Source organism: Conger conger, chromosome 8 (genome assembly GCF_963514075.1).
Source record: "Conger conger chromosome 8, fConCon1.1, whole genome shotgun sequence".
NCBI classification, from domain to species: Eukaryota; Metazoa; Chordata; class Actinopteri; order Anguilliformes; family Congridae; genus Conger; species Conger conger.
This window is the reverse complement of record NC_083767.1, coordinates 60,090,640-60,113,247: the sequence shown is the minus strand read 5'-3', so window position 1 is coordinate 60,113,247 and position 22,608 is coordinate 60,090,640. Positions and strand designations below refer to the sequence as shown.

At 44.4% G+C, this 22,608-nt stretch overlaps 1 protein-coding gene across 2 annotated transcripts; it reads left to right on the top strand.

The window, feature by feature from the left end:
* Positions 1–2,508: 2,508 nt before the first annotated feature.
* Positions 2,509–20,158, top strand: f13a1b (coagulation factor XIII, A1 polypeptide b). Of its 2 annotated transcripts, none has more exons than XM_061251097.1 (15): positions 2,509–2,611; positions 6,221–6,402; positions 8,574–8,753; positions 10,133–10,381; positions 10,715–10,833; positions 11,371–11,478; positions 11,687–11,861; positions 12,244–12,382; positions 13,856–13,959; positions 14,155–14,243; positions 14,728–14,881; positions 15,849–16,124; positions 16,453–16,613; positions 16,794–16,930; positions 18,534–20,158. In XM_061251097.1, exons 2-15 carry the CDS (start codon positions 6,252–6,254, stop codon positions 18,673–18,675), a joined length of 2,184 nt encoding a protein of 727 aa, XP_061107081.1. In that variant the 5' UTR covers positions 2,509–2,611; positions 6,221–6,251; the 3' UTR covers positions 18,676–20,158. The 2 variants fall into 2 exon arrangements, with proteins under 2 accessions (XP_061107081.1, XP_061107082.1); XM_061251098.1 differs by having other exon boundaries at positions 2,556–2,683.
* The last annotated feature ends 2,450 nt before the right edge of the window (positions 20,159–22,608 follow it).

Below are 22,608 nucleotides of genomic sequence, written 5' to 3'. Positions count from 1 at the left end.
TTTTACATTTTACATTTTAGTCATTTGGCAGACGCTTTTAATCCAAAGCGACTTACAAGTGCCTAGGTTCTACCATAAGATAAGGTAATTGCATCACCACAAGTGGACACATGGTGATGTAATTGTGAGATTTGAGAGAGGTTGAGATTGTGTGGCACTGCATCCTTTTCTCCCGCTGGGGCTGGCAGTCTGCCTGACTGTAAAATATCTGTGTTTCACCTCAGACTGGGCCGCCAGGGTTCAATACATACTATACCCGCTGAGACTTGGCCCCTGTCATTGTATGTGACCATTCTGGTCATCTCACATCTCTCTCTCTCTCTCTCTCTCTCTCTTTCTCACTCCCCCCCCTCTATCTCTCTCTCACACTCACTTTTTCTCTGTCACGGTCACTCCCTCTATCTCTCTCTCACAGTCTCTCCCTCTCTCTCTCTCTCCCTCTCTCTCAGGGTGTCTCTCTCTCTCTCTCACTCTCACAGTCTCTCCCTCTCTCTCTCTCACTCTCTCTCAGCGTCACTCTCTCGCTCGCTCTCTCTCTCTCTCACTGCCACTCCACTGTTTTTTTAGCTCTTAAAATCCCCCCCCCCAAAAAAAAATGTATAAAGACATCATTTTTATTTTGCTTTAGTTACACCCATCAAGACACCCCCCACCACATCCGAAAAAATAAAAACGTAATCTTATTGAGGGGAAACCAACAGAAAGTAAGATGATGTCTTCGTCTGAGTGGATGTTCTGGGGCATTTATGGATCCCGGAGGCCTCGTATAGTTCAGTTTGGACAAAGGCCCTTGGACATGGCATTCTGTATGCCAGTTAGCGCTCAGCTCAAAGAACCCAATGTTTTCATGAGCATTTGCCATTAGCTCACTGTGACTCACCCTTTCCCCACCAAGAAAGCAGGTTTGTCAAAAAAAAAATAATAAAAATAAGAGCATTTTAACACCTGGCTGCATTTCAGTGATTTTTGCGGTGCTGGAGATGACAGGTATCAATGCAAACTTGAGAAATTCTAGACCCGTTTGAAAATTGTATTTATTTAAAAATCTTATTTTTACAGATTTGGTGTCATTTTGAACAGTCAATCTGTAAATAGATTAATTAAGCCTATTGCAACAATTTGCAGTGTCCAGTGTCTGCAAAGAGAAGAATAGAATGCATGTAGTGTATTCTAAAGCACCATATTGGCTCAGGAGCCACCGTAGCATAATAGTTTCCTAACATGGTTTACCTCCATATTAGTCTAAAGACGTGTGGGTTCCCGGGACCACTTGCAAAAGGGTCAATCTCAATGTGACAATCATCGTTAGAGAAGTGAGCTTTCGGCTCCAAGGGTGTTGAATTGGTTCTGGTAGGTTGCTGCTGTTATAGCCCTGAGCTTACCTGAAGGTATTTCACCTGAATTGCTTCCGTAAAAAAATATCCAGCTCTAGAAATGTGCTCTGAGTAAGTTTCTGAAATCTAATTCGACAGGTGCGCTGCTGTGTTCTGGAAGCTTTTGAAGTTTAAATAGTCCATTGATCTCATTCAGACTATATCTCAGACTATAGTAATTCAGAGTAATTAGTATTGCTAACCTTTTATACAATCAATGTGTACAGCGGTTACTGAAGCAATTTATTGTAGGTTAAGTACCTTGTTCAAAAGTTTAACAGCAATGGCCGACCCGGGAATTGAATTGGAGTTGTGAGGCCAGCTCCCTAAGCATTATTTATTTTACAGTATAATTCATACCAACTGTATTCCTCTTAATTCTGTTTTAAATTGGCTTATTTCTGGCTGAGTAATTTTAGCAAGATATAAGGCAACACTTCTTATGCAATTGTCGAATGCATAAAAAGGTGTGGCAGTCCAGCGAATCCACTCTGTCTGTAACACTATTTTTACACTCAGTCTGTTACACTGTTTTTACACTCTGTCTGTTACACTGTGCAGATCTAATGAACTCTACATTGTGAGTATGTCACAAGCAAAACAACTTTTGAATGCAAACGCTTCACAATTTCATGCCATGAATTAAATAACCATAACCCTAACCCTGAGTTACCATGAACTGTCAACTGATACTGTTGATACTGGTTGCAAATAAAGAGAAGAATTTATACAATCAGGTGTAAGGAAATTATCAGTTCAAAAAATATCTAGCACTCTCTGCAAAAGCCATTGAATAAATTACAACAAATACCTCAGTTTAGCTTTCCATTTAATATAATTTTAATGCAACTTGTAGGCACGCGTGACAGATGTGCAACACTACAGACATTGTGTTAGCTGCATAGTGACCCCCTTCTTCATCAAAACTGAGGACTGGGCTTCACTGCAGCTGTCTGTTTGGAGAGGTGGCAGATTCCTTACCCAGTTCATAATGTATCCAGCCGCCTGCCCCACCCCGCACGCACCCCCCCACCCCCCCCCCCCCAAACCACCAGGCCGGCAGCACCAGTGAAGAGCTCTCCCGTGGAAGCCCACGCCCCTCCTCCAGTGGGCCCTTCGCCCTTCCCCCCTGCAATATAAGTGTTCCCCTCCAACGATCGGGACCAGAGCTTCTGCACCCCAGCCCGTCACAGTCCCACGGAGGTCCGGTCACAGGAGCACAGCTTTCTTCAGCCCAGGTAGGACCGGGAGGGGACACAGCCGTTCTGTCTGCAGCCGTAGCGCCTATCGCCGTTCATCGCCGAGTCCGGGTGAGCGCTGGGCTCATGCATTCTGCCGCTTCATTTTCCTCTGCTTAACTGACACAACCGCACTTCCACTGCGCAACCCCAGCCCCACCCTCACACCCACCACACCCCCTCCGATTCCCCATTCCCCACCGTTATTCCGGACGGAATGTAGAAACTTTACGAGCGTGTCCGGGGGAGAGAGAAAAAAAAAAAAAGCTCTTTTAATGAGTTCCAGAGGAGCGATGCAGGGCTGCTTGTAATTCTCTTGGAATGCTGATCTTACTTTGAAGAGGTTGCAGCATTTGTTCCCAGACACTTCGTTATCACGAGACTGCAACTAGGTCACATTCAGTTCTGTGTGGCTATGACTCAGTGCTAATGACAGTATTGATCATGGGCATCTTGTACAGAAGGGGTTTAGGAGAAGCCAGGGGTCACTGTGCACTTCGAATTTGTCTCCTATTCCAAAATGTGCCACAATCTCTTTAAATGTTTTGCGTAAAAAAAGCAGAGTAAACATGTTCGCTTCAGAATTGATCGACCCCGATTGTTTTTAACTAAGTGCCTGTTTATGTATTCTGCATTTTGTTTTGTTACGTCTGGAAATGCAAACACAATTTCACACATTCCATGACCACCAAACTTAAGACACCAAACTGTGGAGAATAAAAGTAATGCCTGAATGTGCTTCACACAGTGCATGAAAGTGTTGATTGAATTTTATCCTCAATTCAGAACTCCATGCTAATTGTCGTCACTACGTGCTCTTCTGGATGAAGCGTGAGTTCATTAGGAAAACAGTTGAGCATGTGTGGCCACCTTTAGGAAAAGCAGTATTTTAAGGGCTTATTTATACAGTCAGTGAATTCAAATTTTTAAAATGTCATTGTTCCGTACTTCATGTGTGCATGTATGAGCTACACTTACATTCATATAGTATGACTGGTGAGGGGCGTATTGATTGCTTGTTGAATATCCATGAAATTGCTACTTTTATTGCTTAACAGTCAACCATATCTGAACAGATATATCAAATTCTCTCAGGATCTGTTTACTTTGCAGGATATTGTATGGAAGAAAGATTCTGAACTTTTCCCAAGGGTACAATTGTTCTCCCCTGCCTAGTCGGAATCAATCTTACAAAGTTCTTGCTATTGGTCAATTGTCAGCCCCTAAATATGGTATAATGTCGCTGTATAAATAAAGCATGCATGCAGCAACAGCGCAGAGTAAAAATTCAGCTAATTTTCCCAAACCGAGGAAGGTGTTTTAATGTGGCTAACCCATCATTGGTCCACAGAATTATAGGACCCCACCCCCTTAGAACAGCCAGTAAAAGGCAATAGCATTTCCCCCCTGTGTAATCAGTGCCAAAAATACTGCAGTAAATGTCCGTATGGTGGGTGTGGTTTGTGGCAAACAGAGCCTTCACTGTGCAGTTTATGATAGTCACCACACACACAACTTTCCATTTTAAGTCAATACTCTGATGCTGTAATTGGAAACACCAATTATGTAACTATTATGTAAATGGGTCGGGCAGATCATGGCATGAGCTCAACTATACCACACTTAAATTCAGTTTATGAAACAAATTATTGTGTGTCAAAAATGACTCCACATTGGTGTTATATAATGTTGATTTGAAACATAGAAGGACTTCTTTGTAAAACAGATTTGAAATATACGCCGCCAGCAACTCAAACGAGACGTTTTAGAACATTTTTATTCTAGGCAGATTATATCATACACTAGTAATTCACTAATCATACAGAAATAACCCCCCAAAAAAAGAAACATTCCCACTGACAACAGGTTCTGTTCTGATGCAACAAATATTAATGCCTTGTAGCCAATCATTCAATAAGGATACATGTAAATTAGTCACGATCACATACAGTGGGGTACAGAAATTGGCACCCCTAGTTTAAATGTCTGCTACAATTTAAACAAATTAATTAGTATGTGATTGAAAGCAAACCTGAACTCTAATTGGTACAGAGTTAAACATGAGATGTCTCTTCAAATGTTAAAGCAAGATTGTTTTTATTTTCATTTTCAAAAGGAAATGGGCCCTGTGCAAAAGTTTGGGAGCCCTTTTGGTTTATTTGTTGTTACTTTTTAAAAAGATAATTACTAAGGCCCAGACCCAGGTGATTTACTTGTTAGGGCTTCAGTGAGTCAGGTGATTATAATTCCAGGGCATTCTGAAGTAACTCCAATGAGCCAAGTGTCTAACTGCAGGGTTAGAATGGTTCATTTCCACCCAGAAGGAGAAGGCTAAAAAAACTCCCTCAATGTTTCAAACTACCTATTTCCACTGTCACATTATTAGAAGATGGAAGATAAATGGAGCAGGTGAAGTCAAAGCAAGGTCCGGAAGATGAAGAAAGATTTCATAGAATGGTCTGAGACCTGGTGAGAAATGTTAAGAAGAAACCACACAAGCTGCAAAAAAAAGAGTCGCAAACACAGGTCTAGATGTTCTTAGGACAGCAATTCAACATATTTTAAACAACAAAGGTCTACATGGCAGAGTTGCCAGACAGAACAACCTTAACACAAAATGAAGTGTTTGAAGTATACAAAAGAACACACTGAGAAGCCTGAAGCCTTTTGGAACTGACGAAAACCAAAATTGAACTTTTTTGGCCACCACCAAAGAAGGTATGTTTGGAGAAAAAAGGGTGAAGCCTTTGTAGAGGAGAATACCTTGCCAACTGAAAAGAGATGAAGGTTTTGGAATGGCCACCACAGACAGCAGACTTTAATATTTTTGAAGATTGTTGGTGAGATCTCAAACATGCTGTACATGCAAGGTGGCAGAAGAATATTTCTGAGAGAGAGGTGTTCCGCCAGGAAGAATGGGGGAAGTGAGAACTGAAAGCCTCTTGGCTGGTTACAGGAAGCGTTTACAAGCCCAAGGAGTTCTAAGTGACACAGGGCTTTCTTTCTTTCTTTTTTTTAAACTTTAAAGAATTAAAATAAAAAATAATCTTGCTTTAAAATGTGAAGAAATGTGTCATGTTCACACTTATCACTTAGATATTAATTGTAAAAGGCTTTTTGACCAGGGGTGCCCACATTTTCGCACTACTGTATCTAAGGGTATTAAGTTGCAGTCACCAACAGCACCAACACAATTTTAGCTGGAATTAATTTCTGAATGGTGGGGCTCACAGTCATGGTTCCAGCCTCCTGCATCTGCAGATCATTTCCCTCCCCCTGCCTTCTTCTAATTAATTTGTTTATTTTCATTACTGGGAAGGTCGCCCACATCTGCGCCTCTTGTAGAGATGTCTTTCCGATAAAACGTGCGTGTATTTCCACTTTTTTGTTCTTTTCAAAATATATATATATTTTTTTGTTTCTTCTTTTTTGTTTTCAATGAATTAATATGAATTAATACATAATAAGCATGCCAGTACCTCCTTTAGTAAGGTACAGGAAAAGGTTCATTTAATTTTTTTATTTTATTCCTTCTTTTAATTATCGTTGAAAATTAAGAATCCCGTAGCACGCAATATCCGCATCTCCTGTCTTCTGCTTGGGTTTAAGGTGAGAGAGAAAATAGCAGCCGGCCAGAACCATGTCCCAGCCAGAGTCCGCAGTTCCCAAAAAGAAGGTGTTGTTTCGGGGGCGCAGCAACGCCGCGGTGGCTAACTCCAACGCCGAGGGGGAGGACTCTCCTGAGTTTGAGCCGTTTGGGCCGATGCCCCGTGGACTTCCTCCACTGGCAGGTGAGCGAGGCCCGCAGTGAGAGTGCGTTTACACGCTGTGTGTGTGTGTGTGTGTGTGTGTGTGTGTGTGTGTGTGTGTGTGTGTGTGTGTGTGTGTGTGTGTGAGTATGTGTGTGTGTGTGTGTGTGTGAGTATGTGTGTGTGTGTGTGTGTGTGTGTGTGTGAGTGTGTGTGAGTGTGTGTGTGTGTGAGTGAGTATGTGTGTGTGTGTGTGTGTGTGTGTGTGAGTGTGTGTGTGTGTGTGTGTGTGAGTATGTGTGTGTGAGTATGTGTGTGTGTGTGTGTGTGTGTGAGTATGTGTGTGTGTGTGTGTGTGTGTGTGTGAGTGTGTGTGTGTGTGTGTGAGTATGTGTGTGTGAGTATGTGTGTGTGTGTGTGTGAGTGTGTGAGTGTGTGTGTGTGTGTGTGTGTGTGTGTGTCTGTGTGTGCATGTGTGTGTGTGTGTGTGTGTGTGTGTGTGTGTGTCTGTGTGTGTGTGTGAGTGTGTGTGTGAGTGTGTGCGTACGTGTGTGTGTTTGCAGTATAAAAGACGTGTGTGCCGAGAGAGAGAAAGAGGCAACAGACGCGGGTCGCTTTCAGAATGTGGTTTTGTAATCTGCTGGTTTTTGGGAAACGAGCTAAAAATATTTTTACGTGTTGCGTTTTTGGAGAGAACCTTGTGTGTCACTGATAAGGGGTCTATGCACATAGTCACTGTGGTGAATCGTGCTTTCCTCAGATTAGTGAACATACCGTCTCTGCTAGAGTTTTTGTGTACTTGTGTGTGTGTGTGCATCTGTGTTCCTTTCCCATAAAATGACTGCAACACATGACCACTGATTGTGAAGCAACCACTCACTGCTTCATTATTATTATTTAATCAAAACACAACAGCTCTTCTTTCTCTGAAGGGCTTTTTGCTACAGCAGCAGCAGTTTTGGCTATACCCCCCGAAACACCCCTGTGCATGTGGGGAAAACCAGTGTTTTCTGGTTTTTGTGCTGAAACAGATTTTGAAGCAATGCAGGCTCGTCACCATTTGGTTTGCCTTTGAAGTCCTTGTTTTTCCACAAATGGTTTCCACAAATGACCAAGTGCTCTTTCAACGTAGGGCTTCAGCTGTCGATCAGTTAATCAAAACAAAATGTCACAGTCATACTGCTTGGCATCACATGCTACGGAGGAGACATTCTTCTCTGATCTTCTGAAATGCAAAAAGAAAAGGCCAAAGAAGTTAGATTATACCAATTTCCTTTTTTACATTTACATTTTTTACATTTCCAGCTAGGTTTTTTCTCCTTTCCTTTAGATGCTTTGTTTAGATGTTTTCATATTACTCCTGCTACCATTTCATTTCAATTTATTCATCTTTTATTAATCCTTTTTCACAGCTGATCTGACCAAGAGTTTGCAGCACACAGTATAAAGTACAAAGCAACACAGTACAATAAAAAAAAGTAACAATCATAGAACAGAATTGAACGCTCTTACAGGTTAACGGCACCTGTATCTGTCATCGCAAGAACACATGTTGAAGCTGAGCTTGTTTCTGGATGTGCCCCATCACAACAGACCATGAATATGTTTACTGGCATATTGGAACGCTGACACAGTATAAAAAGCAGCATATATAGTGTATATATATATAGTGTACGTGTGTATATAGTGTACGGCGGCCGGTGGTGTCGTGGTTAAGGTTAATTAGTGTCACGGTAAATGAGACACGCAAGGTCGTTGGTTCTAATCCCGGTGTAACCACAATAAGATCCGCACAGCCGTTGGGGCCCTTGAGCAAGGCCCTTAACCCCGCATTGCTCCAGGGGAGGATTGTCTACTCAACTGTACGTCGCTCTGGATAAGAGCGTCTGCCAAATGCCATTAATGTAATGTAATGTAATGTAATGTAATGTTGTCGAGGACCCGGCCCTAGGCCCCCCTGATGAGAGATTGACGGGGGACGGGTTAGGCAGGAATGCATTGTTAACCCCTCGCACACGCCATCAAGGTGGTAGCACGAACGCCCGTAAGAGGAAAAATATGCATTCCTGCCTAACCCATCTTCTGTCAATCTCTCATCAGGCGGGCCTAGGGCCGGGTCCTCGACAATGTCATGTAATGATGTAATATCTCACCCCATTAGTGAATTTGTGACGTGGGGGTGTGACGATCCTGCTGGCTTGCTGTTTTTCCAGAATACCTGGACATCCGGGAGGTGAACATGGTGAACGATATTAACAAGAAGGAGCATCACACCTCCCTGTTCTCCAACGCCCTGCTCATCGTGCGCAGGGCCCAGGAGTTCCAGATCCGGGTCACCTTCAACCGGGCCTACGAACCCGCCAAGGACCAGTTCCTGCTGGAGTTCGTCATCGGTGGGTCCCTCCCTTTTTTTTGTAAAGATATTTTTTAGGCCTTTTTCAGCTTTATTGGACAGTATACAGTATAGAGAGACAGGAAGAACGGGAGCGAGAGAGAGGGGAAGACATGCGACAAATGTCAGACGGTCGGATTCGAACCGCCGACGTCGCGGCTCGCAATGAGCATGCGGTCAGTGCTCCACAGGCTGCGCCACCGAGACACCCCAGGTGGGTCCCTCCCTTTAATGAAGACATCATCCACTGACCAGGTGGTCGAATCCACATCAATTGAGCAAAACAGCAAGTTAGGACATGCTATGGCACATCTGTTTGTGTGTGACTGTTCAATTAATTTTTTAAGGCCACTAGTGCTTGCCAGACAGTACAGAGTTATGACAACATTAGCATGCACTGTCACACTAAACACTTCCATACTTGATACTTCTAAAGACAAATTCTGTCACTTACTGTATGATGGACTTTGCTGACTTTTAGCTGCAGTCTGAACATGGCCTTAGATTAAAAAAAGTGCTACATATTTAGCACAGGGATACATATTTAATGTACAGGACGACTGTATAATCTATGTAGGACTGATTATGTGCGTCCTGTAGCGTAGTGGTTAAGGTAAAGGACTGGGACACCCATGGTTGGTGGTTCTAATCCTGGTGTAGCCACAATAAGATCCGCACAGTGTTGGGCCCTTGAGCAAGGCCCTTAACCCTGTATTGCTCCAGGGAAGGACTGTCTCCTACTTAGTCTCATCAACTGTACGTCGCTCTGGATAAGAGCGTCTGCCAAGTGCCAATAATGTAAATTATGTCAGCTGTAACTGAGCTCATTCAAATCTTGACCAATCAAACTGCTGTTAGCTCTCTGGGGTCTGAGGGCAACTGAAAACTGGTGAATGTGCCATGCTCTGACATTTGTGTCATTTTAATCAACTTCATGCAACGGATCGGGCCGGTCCATTGTCTCTACTGGTCATTTTTGCGTTCCAGCCGTGCCAATATCCACGATATACGCACGGCTAAATGGAATGTTCACACATCTTTTAAAACTACTCCGCGAAACTCAAGTACTAATGAGTAAAGTTTAAGAAATCGCAGTGGTCGTATTCATCTAATTTAAAACGTTTTAAAACTATTAATATTGTGTGTCAATAGGTGAATTTCGAAGTCAAGATTTCTAAGGCTTCAATCAATATGTTCGGTGCATCTGTACGGTCAAATCTCACAAAGTGAATCATCCGAATAGAAAGGAAAGTTGATCTGATCTTGCTGACTCCAGTGGGTTAACCAGTCGCTCTGATGCATATCTGCTATTAACCAATCGCACTGATGCATATCTGCTATTAACCAATCGCACTGATGCATATCTGCTTCCCGTACCAGGATCCAGCCCGCAGATGAGCAAGGGCACCTACATCCCCGTGTTCCCCGACCCCGAGAAGACCAGGGCCTGGAGGGGCCGGGTCCTGGACTCCATGGACAACATGGTCACCGTGGGGATCACCCCGGCCCCAGACTGCATTGTGGGAAGGTTCCGCACCTACGTGGCGGTCATCACCCCGTTTGGAATCCGCAGGACCCGGAGAGATTCTAAGCGAGACGTCTACGTCCTGTTCAACCCATGGGCGTCAGGTCATTGTCATGCGCTAACGATGACCTCGAGAGTCATCCACAAACGATCTGCTTAGCCCCACCGTGTGCCTAAATGGTCTGCGTCTGTAAGTTCTGTCAAAAATGGCCGGCATTGTAAAAAGCTGCCGTCCGTGGTGTGGGATAACGGTGTTGTATAACGCAGTGCGGTGCTCAGGGGATCGGCCCCATAACTCAAGAGGTGGAAGGTTCAGATTCCACTGCCACTGTACCCTTGAGCAACGAGTCCAATGGGTCCACAGGCTAGCAACGTATACTGTAGATTACATTCCGCCTCATCTGTCGCCTCACCTGGCCGGTCCTCGTTCCCTTCAGATGACGCTGTGTTCCTGAAGGAAGAGGAAGAGAGAGGAGAGTACGTCCTGGAAGAGTCAGGAATCCTTTACCACGGGGAGGCCAGCGACATTTCTGCAAGGCCCTGGAATTTTGGACAGGTGATTGACACTGCCCTGAAATCCCCCTGTAGCTATGATTCAACACGGAGTCCCCAGTGAGTGCACACGACCCAAATTAAAAACTTGTTTCTGTGATACAAAATCATCCAACAACTACATAACTGGTTTGTGTGGACCAGATACTCACATTTTGCTTATTAATTGTACTTGCCTATAATTCGTTTTAAGGGTCCAGGAACTGTAAGCTAGACCTGGAGCTTTGGAAGAAAGAGGCACATTTTCCCCATTACAGCACTGCCACTGTTGATGTCAGAAAATATTCGTTTGACTGTTTGGTGCCATGCCAACATCGGGCTTTGAAAGATACATTAGTGACATGTCTGCACCATGCAATGAGCTGCACCAACCAGAACTGTGAATTCCAAATCCTGGTTACTCTGCACATAGAAATTCTCAACTTTGACTGGTGTGTACACTGCCCAACTGTGTATGGTCAATTATATTCAATGTGTCTGATATCAGTCTTGGAGAGTCAGGAAATGTAACATGAGTTCCCTCATATTCTTTCTGACGTAGTTTGAGTACGGAGTTCTCGATGCCTGTCTGTATGTCATGGACCGAGCTCAGATGCCCATCGTTAACCGCGGAGATCCCATCAAAGTCGCCCGCAAGGCTTCCGCTGCGGTAAGCTCAATCACAAACCAATACTGTAGACATATGATGAGCTCCACCTAATCATAGCCGAAACCCATATTACTTTTCTGGAGACTAATCACCACTTACAGTCCATGCACCTCTCTGGTGGCAAGACGGAGTCGGTAATACGTCTGCACCTGTCTCATGTCCTGTCTCGTTTCTGCGCGTGTTTCTGCGGTTTTCCCTGCGGAGCCAGGTTAACTCACGGGACGACGACGGGGTGCTGGTGGGGAACTGGAGCGGGGACTACAGTTTCGGCGTCGCGCCCACGTCCTGGACCAGCAGCGTGGAGATCCTGGTCACCTACGCCTCCAGCCGGCAGCCTGTGAACTACGGGCAGTGCTGGGTCTACGCCGCGGTCTTCAACACGTGTGAGGAGAAGCGCACGCGGTCCGCTCACCCGCTCTTTACCGAAAGCCAATGACTCGCTTCGCCCACGAGGCATTCTAACCCCCTTTATGGCCCACAAATATCCCATTACCCATTTACCAAAAACCAGCGCAAAAAGTACAGATGTGCTTTATTATGTATGACAGCTCCATCCACCATGGAGGAAGGAAGCTCCAGATTCAGAAATTAACATATTCCTTTATTTGAACAAAGGCAAAAAAAAAAAAAAATCTTATTTAGCATCTTTGTCAGTGCAGACGATGAGTACGTTTCTCCAAGCTAGGAGCTCCAAGCCTATTTAACAGGTTGGGTTAAATTGTGTTGTGATATCTTGATCTAACAGTGTCCTGCCCTCTGTCTCAGTCTTACGGTGTTTAGGGATCCCAGCCAGGGTGGTCACCAACTTCTACTCCGCCCATGACAACGATGGCAACTTAAAGACTGACATCATCCTTGACGAGGCTGGAAAGGTGGACAGAGGTCGCACCAAGGATTCCATTTGGTAAAACGTCCGTCGTGTGACACGCTGTCGTGATCGAAATCGAAATTACTTACGACCGTGGGTTCTTGCCAACGCAACTGAGAAAACGACTGCTAGTGACACACGTGATGAGTTAATTGAAATGTAATCAATTAGTGTGCGGTTTGGTACCGCAAACATCTTCGTCGGTATTTTATTTATATTATTTCGTGCCTATTTATAGCGAGAACAGCTTCACTATAAGAGCTTCCATCCACAGTGTCCGTGACTTTAAGGCTTGCTGAAGCGGAATTCTTCGTGTTCATCTGGGACAGGGAACGCACTGTGGTATGCCAGGGTCAAGGATGACAAACACGGCTTTCAGAGGAAATACGTCTTTCCGTCTGTTCCTGATTAGCATCTGGAAAAGGAGGGTGGGGGGGGGGGGTGGTTGCTTCTTGCTATTCAATGAAAATGACTTCAGTCATCTGGTCCAAGACCCCAAGAGAATGAGTCCTAGAGGACACTCTGCAAGAGGGTAGCTCTCATAAATTAGGGTCTCTGGAGTGCTTGTGTTACATAAATGTGCAGTTTTGTACTTGGGCGTACAGTTTAACGCCTCTGCTCAAAACTGCTTCTGCACCCCTCTAAAGATTGATTAGAGTTAGCTTTCTCGTCATCCGATTGGCACAAAGGGGACGAGACATTACATTTATGGCATTTGGCAGATGCTCTCATCCAGAGCAGCGTACAGTCTGAAAGCCTTGCACATTTACAGTACTGATCTGGGATCAGTTTTGCTCCTTAGCCCTTATCGGAGAAGGTCAGGAAATGGACAGAGGAACCTGATCCTAGATCAGTGCTGCTGCTCTCAGAGGAATATTGGCCCTGGCTCTGACTGAGCTGCCTGCCTGGAATAACATTTCCAAAACTGCAATTAGAGAAAGCACTTTTGAAGTCTAATGGCTGCCGTATTTTCAACCTGGCCTCGTGTCTTCCGGTCGATGGATTAACACGTAACCATAGTGACGTGAAGGGGCAAAGCATGCGAGTTGCTGCTATGGAGGGCAAAGCGAAATCGATCGGTTCATAGCGACGTCACGGTCCGCCGTCGACGAGGTGCAGTGGCTCTACCCGCGTGGCTAATGTGCTTCAGTCGCATCTGCCTTCTGTCGCAATGGTGCCTTCTGTCGCAATGGTGCCTTCTGTCGCATCTGCCTTCTGTCGCATCTGCCTTCTGTCGCAATGGTGCCTTCTGTCGCATCTGCCTTCTGTCGCAATGGTGCCTTCTGTCGCATCTGCCTTCTGTCGCAATGGTGCCTTCTGTCGCATCTGCCTTCTGTCGCAATGGTGCCTTCTGTCGCATCTGCCTTCTGTCGCATCTGCCTTCTGTCGCAATGGTGCCTTCTGTCGCATCTGCCTTCTGTCGCATCTGCCTTCTGTCGCAATGGTGCCTTCCGCTGTGATGTCAGCACGCTGTCTCGAGCTGAGGCATGGGTGTGGTTTTCTCTTCAGGAACTATCATTGCTGGAACGAATGCTACATGACAAGGCCTGATCTTCCCCAAGGCTTCGGGGGTTGGCAGGTAGTGGACGCAACCCCACAGGAGACCAGCGATGGTGAGAGTCAGCCACCCAACTCAAGATTATTATTTATTCGTGGTAGTACTAGTAGTATCAGTAACCGACTCGTGACTTGTATCATTCGTGCATTATGATTAGTAGTAGTTGTATCAGGTTTGTTGCTCCTGAAACACTGTGGTACCATAACCCCTCTGTGAAATGACTTGTTTCTCTTTAATCGGATTTCCTCAGGACTGTACCGATGTGGTCCTGCATCTGTGCAAGCCATCAAACATGGACAGATCTGCTTCCCCTTCGACGCGCCTTTCATATATGCCGAGGTAGAGAGCTTCAGCCCTTCTGCAGCTCCGTAGTTCAGAAGGGCAGAAGGGTAACCATCTGCATCAGGGATAGGCGACTCCAGCCCTGGAGGGCTGGTGTGTACGCAGGATTTGACGACACAGTTACCATTGCTCAATCAGCTAATTAACCATACGTACCATGACCGATTAATTTGTAAAATTAGACCACAATAAAATGCTATGAATGACATGAATATTTCTTGGCTACAGTTCATATCGTGGAATCTGCCTGAAAATGACAAATCGTGTAAATGATTGGGATAATTTGATAATTAAGAGCAGAAGCTGGTCTGAAATCCAGAAACAGATATGGCCCGCCTTGCCCAGCCCTGATCTATGTGAAGCAACCCTTTCAAGCTTGAATCCAATTGAAAATGTTTTCGTAAGAAAAACATTGTTTTCTTCTTTCATTTAATGGTTATTGGTACGTGTTTGTTTTGCGGCCCGTGTCTGTCCTCCCCAGGTGAACAGCGATGTCGTTTTTTACAAGAGGGACCAGAGCGGGAACGTGGTGCCCGTCAAAGTGAACAGCACCCACGTGGGACGCAAGGTGCTGACCAAAGCGATCGGTCGAGACCAGTATGATGACATCACGAGCCAGTACAAATTCGCCGAAGGTGGGGTAACAAGACCTACATCTCAATGTAACCCATCCATCCATCCATTATCTGAACCCGCTTATCCTGAACAGGGTCGCAGGGGGGCTGGAGCCTATCCCAGCATACATTGGGCGAAAGGCAGGAATACACCCTGGACAGGCCGCCAGTCCATCGCAGGGCACACACACCATTCACTCACACATACCTATGGGCAATTTAGACTCTCCAATCAGCCTAACCTGCATGTCTTTGGACTGTGGGAGGAAACCGGAGTACCCGGAGGAAACCCACGCAGACACGGGGAGAACATGCAAACTCCGCACAGAGAGGCCCCGGCCGACGGGGATTGGAACCCAGGCCCTCCTTGCTGTGAGGCGGCAGTGCTACCCACTGCACCATCCGTGCCGCCTCAATGTAACCCAGTATATCTCATTTCAGTTCGATAAATAATTTCATATTATAAAAGATAAATATTTTACAGGCGGTTAAATATTGATGACACACTCTGACTCGATATTTGGCGCAAGTAAAACTTGCATTCACAGGGCAGCTTGTAGCAGGAACTGATTGGTAGCATGTATCGATGCTGAATATCTGTTTATAATTTTCAAGAAAATAATGTCATTCAGAGAAGCCAGATCATTACATTTTTTACATTACATTACATTACATGGCGTTTAGCAGACGCTCTTATGCAGAGCGACGTACAACGAAGTGCAAATCAAACACAAGTATTTTCAACCCTGAAATTGAAAATATGCAAATAGTAAAGCAGTCAAGGTCTCAACTTCTTCACTGATGACTGACCAGAAAAACGTCATATAATATAATATAATAAAAGGTCATATAATACGACTCCTCAGAGTCACACTCGGGTAAATCCGATCGGACAAGCTCCAACATTCGTAAACCTGATAGGTCAGAATCGCAGGCAGGCGTGAACGGCTCAGCAGCGGTGAACGTGATTGGTGTGACACCCGCGCAGGCACGGAGGAGGAGCGCACCGTGCTGCAGAAGGCGGAGGAGTACGGGATGGGACGGACGAAGGTGAACTACCCCGAGACGGACGTGCAGGTGGAGATCCTGGCGCAGGAGGTGAGCGTCGGGGACAACTTCAAACTGGCCCTGGAGTTCAAGAACCTCAGCGGGGAGCAACGCACCGTCAACGCCTTCGTCAACGGCTACGTGGTCTACTACACCGGCGTCACCAGCGACGAGGTCAAGTCCAAGACCCTGACGGTCACCTTGGACCCATGGCAGAGTGAGTTTGGACCTCTTTTTTTACGTTACATTACACAACATAACCTGTCATTGGGCTGACGCTTTTATCCAAAGCGAGTTACAGTTCATTAAGACTAAGCAGGAGGCAACCCTCCCCTGGAGCAATGCAGGGTTTAAGGGCCTTGCTCAAGGGCCCAACGGCTGTGCGGATCTCATTGTGGCTACACCGGGGATCGAACCGCCGACCTTGCGTGTCCCAGTCATGTACTTCAACCGCTACGCTACAGGCTGCCCTCATTAATAAGAGAGTGTTGCTATTATTGGTATTGTTGTTGTTGTTACCGTTATGTGTCCCCTCTGTGTTCCAGCCGAGCGGGTGTCAGTGGACGTGCAGGCCGACGACTACATGAGCAGGCTGGTGGAGCAGTGCAACCTCCACTTCATCGTCACCGGCCGCGTGGAGCAAGACAGCCAGATCGTCTCCGCCATGCGGGTCATCACCCTGCACGTTCCCGAGCTCGTCGTCAAGGTCCAAAAACCACGCCAGAAAGCCAAATGCAAAAAAAAAGGCCAAGTCAGAATTTTGTAGTTACGGACTTACGGAAAACGTAGTGAAGAGTTTTTCCACGGTGCGGCTTGGTTTATTGTTTTAGGGGAGGTTGAGCGTCAGCACAAGTCAGCTGACCTGAGTTCCTCTATTCCCTCGCAGGTGATCGGTGAGCCGCGGGTGAGCGAATTGACCCTGGTGTCCGTGGAGTTCACCAACCCGTTTCAGTTCAGCCTGGACAACGTGTACCTCCGCATGGACGGCCCAGGACTCATGTCTCCCAAAATCAAGCATTTCAGGTGAACAGCAGGGGCATGCAGGTCATAATCACACAAGGGTGTCGTTACGCCTCCATGTTAGGTCACTAGCGGGACAGCGATCAAAATGGTAGAGGCTTTATTAAAGGCATGACTAGAAATGGGGGGAAAAAACAGATGTGCAAACAGTTTTAGATGAGGTAGAACACTCAGAAAACGCTCTAGCCAAATGGTCCGATAAATAATAACTTTAGCACTTAGCATGGTCTACTGTCACACTTAGCATGGTCTACTGCAGCACTTAGCATGGTCTACTGCAGCACTTAGCATGGTCTACTGTCACACTTAGCATGGTCTACTGTCACACTTAGCATGGCCTACTGCAGCACTTAGCATGGTCTACTGCAGCACTTAGCATGGTCTACTGTAGCACTTAGCATGGTCTACTGTCACACTTAGCATGTTCTACTGTAGCACTTAGCATGGTCTACTGTCGCACTTAGCATGGTCTACTGCAGCACTTAGCATGGTCTACTGTCGCACTTAGCATGGTCTACTGCAGCACTTAGCATGTTCTACTGTAGCACTTAGTATGGTCTACTGTAGCACTTAGCATGGTCTACTGTAGCACTTAGCATGGTCTACTGCAGCACTTAGCATGGTCTACTGTAGCACTTAGCATGGTCTACTGCAGCACTTAGCATGGTCTACTGCAGCACTTAGCATAGTCTACTGTCACACTTAGCATGGTCTACTGTCACACTTAGCATGGAATGCAGCATGGCTTTCCTTGCAATTTGGTCCCGTGCGCTGAAGACCACGTTGGTCAAAATGTGTTGCTGGAGACCACCGGTGCTGCTGGCCTAATTGTTTTACAACATAATACCAGCCAGGAATGAACATAGAAGATGGGGCCAGTCAGATACACACAAAGCACAAGCCCCATCTCGGAACCATTTCGATGTCTTCATCCTGGTATATGTACATGCACCAGGAGCAATGCCAAAGTGACATTTATGGGGGTTTTTTTGGGGGGTTTTTTTTCCTTAGTTTATGCAATGAAAATGCAGAGCATGATTTGTCATGATTGGCAATGTGAACAGGGGACCTGCAACTATGAAGCAATTGATTGCTAAGCATATATAAGCACATTTGATATGCTAAAATATATATTTCAGAAATATTTCTATTTTATATTCTATTGTTTGTATTTTGTGAGGAATAACATATTCAGCGATAGAACACTTTTCAGCAAAAAAAATTATCTGAAAAGTGTCTGGGAGTGTCTGGGATGACCTGGAGAGGCAGAAGCAGTGGTACAAAAGTCAGCTGAGGAACTGCAGCTAGTTCATTCCGATGTGTTTGGAACAACTTCCCAGCAGATTTCCTTATAAAACTGCAGTGCACCTATTCTTTGAGTACATTTGCCTTAAAAGGGGGTGGTGCCTTTTGAAATACGTTTGGGCCCATATTTTGTACATTTGCATCATAATGTCTTCACTTGAACGGAATAGAGCAGGTTGCGGTAGGGAGCCCTATTTCCGTCTCAGTGATGATGACTGCTGACTGCTGACCCCGTTGTGACCCTCACTCCCTCTGCCTGTGGTGTGAAGTAATGGCACCTTCATGTTTTTTTTCCCACCAGCCTGATCTCCCCAAAAGCCTCCGAGATATGGTCAGACTCCTTCACTCCACGCCGAGCTGGGCCCACCAAGCTGATGGTTACCCTGGACTGCGCCGCCCTGCGGCAGGTGTACAGCCAGGTGGTGGTCAACGTCAAACCCTAGGCGGGCGGCGTTCCCCATCCTGCTGCCGACCTCTGGGGGGTCACGCTCACGACGGGCGGGGCGGCATTTTATATTACCTCTCTTTTACTTCTCTTCTTCCCCGTCTTGTCTTTGTCCTCCTTCTTTCTATTGCTAGAGTAGTCGTGGAAACGGTGAACGGGCCCTTTCCGTTTGTTGAAGACACAGGAGCAGTGATGCATCCTGAGGTGGCCAAAGAAATGAATGGGAGCTCTCCATTAGAACAATTTAAAAATACGCTTTTTTTTTTCCAAGGGGGATTTGATGGCTACCACATCAGACAAATGGAGCATTTGCCTCCAAATGCCATTTGAGCATGTGTCTGTAGCAACGGCACCAGCAATGATGGAACCTCATCCTCTAAAACACAGGTATCAGACTCCAGTCCTGGAGGGCTGCAGTGTCTGCTGGTGTTCAGGTTGTTCCCGTGGCTCATTTAAGTCTTTGATTGGCAACCACAAAAACCCGCAGTCACTGCGGCCCCCTGGGAATTCAGTTTGACACCCCTGCTCTAAAACATTACCGGCACTGGTTTTAACAGGCATTGTATTTAACTTGCATTCAAGGTTATCCCTTCCAGAGGTCTATGCTGCTGAATTATAGCTAACTGCACTATACGTATTTAGATCACAACATAAGATCATCATATTGCACATCATACAGTTTAAGCATTCTAGCCACGGGCAGTTTGAAGTCAGTGGATGCAGCTAATGTGGATTAGTGAGTGTGGTTATGGGAGATGGAGAATGGCTATATTAACATGCAACTATATTAGCCCAGCTTTCATATGTAAAAGCAAAGTCCATTGGTTTAAGTTTCATTTTAGCTCTGAAGGAGAGACACTGTTGGACCGTCTCATCTCTCCTAGTCAAACGACAAGTCTCACAACACAAGTGAAAACACTGGGTCAAGTGTTACTGAAAACTAACAAAAGGCACAAAATATACAGAAATTAGGTCTTTATTTTGGTCAATAAATGATTATTTTTAGTTTTCTGCATTAGTGTGCACGTAGAAAAGAGCAATATATTTCCTAACTTTCCAAAAAAAATCATGTTACAGATAATTGTTTGTATTGTGTGAAAAATAACATTAATGGACCACTTTTCGGACAAAAACTTTGAAAAGTGTCTTGGATGACCTGGAGAGACAGAAGCAAGCAAGACAGCCAAAGTCTGCTGAAGAACAGTAGCAAGTTCACCAACGTGTTTGCCAACCAACCGATTTTCTTATGAGAGAAGTGATGCAGTTTTAATTGGTGGTCACAACAAATATTGATTTGATTTAGTTTATAACTGTTTACTGCTCTTTATGTTATTTTAAAATAGTAAAAAAGCATCTTCCCTTTTACAGAATTATTTTACATGTGCCTAAGACTTTCGCACAGTACTGTACTTATACAGCAATGAAATTGTTTTCATTTCACACTTCCTTTCTTCTTTCCATTAAATATGCTGTTGAAACCAGATTGAGGTTGCTTCACTTATTCTTTATGTAAACGGACAATGATATATGAGGCTGTCATGATTTGTGAATCATTTAAGTACAGGCCTTGACATGGCAATAAATATTCTGATTCCATCAGACACATCTTACAGAAGGCTGCAAGCTTACATTACAAAAAAAAGAAGAAAAAATTGCATTTATGATGACTATGTTTAAAGAAACAACTTCATGTGTATTTTACTAGTTATGGATGTGATACTTTAACTTGTGGAAGAACCTATGCACTTGTAAGTCGCTTTGGATTAAAGCCAAATGACTAAAATGTAAATGTAAAATGTACATTTGCTGTATATTGATGTTATGTCCCAAATCTAGCCTAAATCTATGTTACAACTAACATGGCAAGCACACTAGGAACACGACAAAGTCGCTTGGGCTCAAAAATACAAAGGTTCAAAATACATTTATGGAAACATCAATACAATAAAAATAAATATACTTTTTTATGAAGACATAAAACAAGCCTCAAAACTAAAATACATACATTATGGCATTGGGCAGGACACAGGCCAGAGCAAGACTAAAGCCTCTAGTCTAAAACAAATAGCTATTCGAACTCCCATGAAAACAAAATGGTGAGTCTTCTGCAGACAGATTCTCCACTCTGACCTCAAATCTAACCAAAAAAGTGCAAAAGAAAACAAAGTAAACAATCTGCCCAAAACCTGCATGGAATTTATCCTTTTGTGAATTTTATGCCCCCTCATTCTGCCAACCAAGCTCACCCTGACAAATTACCTGTAGTTAATTTTGTTAAGCCCATGAATTTAGATACAGTGAAATTTAACTTTTTCCTCAGAATTTTGTCAATTCTTCATAACCATACAAACAAGTATACCGATTGCAAAAAATATATACATTTGACTGTGTATGTTTTTTTTCTATCCACTTTCATGCATTGGCACGTGTTCCTCCCCCCAGAGCCATAGGCTACGACTCTGCTTCCCCCTCCTCATTTAACGTCAGTCAAACTGACTCCCCACTCAAAAATTCCCCCCGGAAAGACAGAGAAGCTAGTGCTTGAAATCAAATCATCTCTCATCAGAAGTCTCCTAAACTTGAAGAGATTAAGCGTCTTTCCTCATCAGTTTTATCTTTTGTACATGGAATCAATCTGGTTGCCCTTCTTTGAACCTTTTTCGAGTGCCTCCATCTTTCTTGTAGTATGATATCTAGAACTGCACACAATATCCTCAGTGTGGTCTGACAAGGATATTGCATAAGGTGAGTATGACTTCTTTACATTTATACTCAATACTCTTGGCGATGTATTCAAGCATTCTGCTGGCCTTTTTTTTACTGCAACAGCACATTGATGAGAACCTGAACGGCTCTCAAATATTACCCCCAAGTCTTTTTCAATTGGACCAATTAAGTACCAGTCATAAAGTAATCCTGCTTTATGTTTCCCATGTGTAGAACTTTAAATGTAGTTATATTGAATTTTATTTGCCACTTCTGGATTCTGTTTAGTAGATTCCAAACTGTTAGCTAAACTTCCCAGTTTTGTATCATCTTCAAATTTAACTAATGTACTTTCAATGCCCATGTAAAGTTCATTCATTCATCCATTCATTCATTGTCCTAACCCGCTTATCCTGAACAGGGTTGCAGGGGGGCTGCGGCCTATCCCAGCATTCATTGGATGAAATGCAGGAATACACCCTGGACAGGTCGCCAGTCCATCATAGGGCACACACACACCATTCACTCACACACTCATACCTACGGGCAATTTAGACTCTTCAATCAGCCTAACCTGCATGTCTTTGGACTGTGGGAGGAAACCGGAGTACCCGGAGGAAACCCACACGAACACGGGGATAACATGCAAACTCCGCACAGAGAGGCCCCGGCCGACAGGGATTCAAACCCAGAACCTCCTTGCTGTGAGGCTACCCACTGCACCATCCGTGCCCCCCCATGTAAAGTTCATTCATGTAAATGAGTAAACGCAGTGGTCCCTGCACTGATCCTTCTCACAATACTCGACTCAAATAAGATCCCTCCTTTTTGTGTTCTATCCTGTAACCAATTCCTGTAATTCCTATCGTCCTCATTTGAAAATTAAATAAGTTTGTAATGCGGTACTTTATCAAATGCTTTATAAAATAGTTTATAATATCATATGACATAGCAGTTTCTTTTTTCAACCAAATTTATACGCCATGTTTTTTATAGAGAAATATGCTTCTACATTTAGGTTTGTACATTTTGCATTATTATTATTTCACAAATACACCAGTTTTTATGTCTTGATATCATTGGTACAGTATACATGATATAAATATAAAAGCTTAAAATATTATCAGGAGAGCCTTCCATTGACTCACAAAAAAAAAAAAAAAAAAAATCCAAATCATGAAAGCCGATATATCTCATATTCTGTAAGGAGAAGATTGTGCCTGAC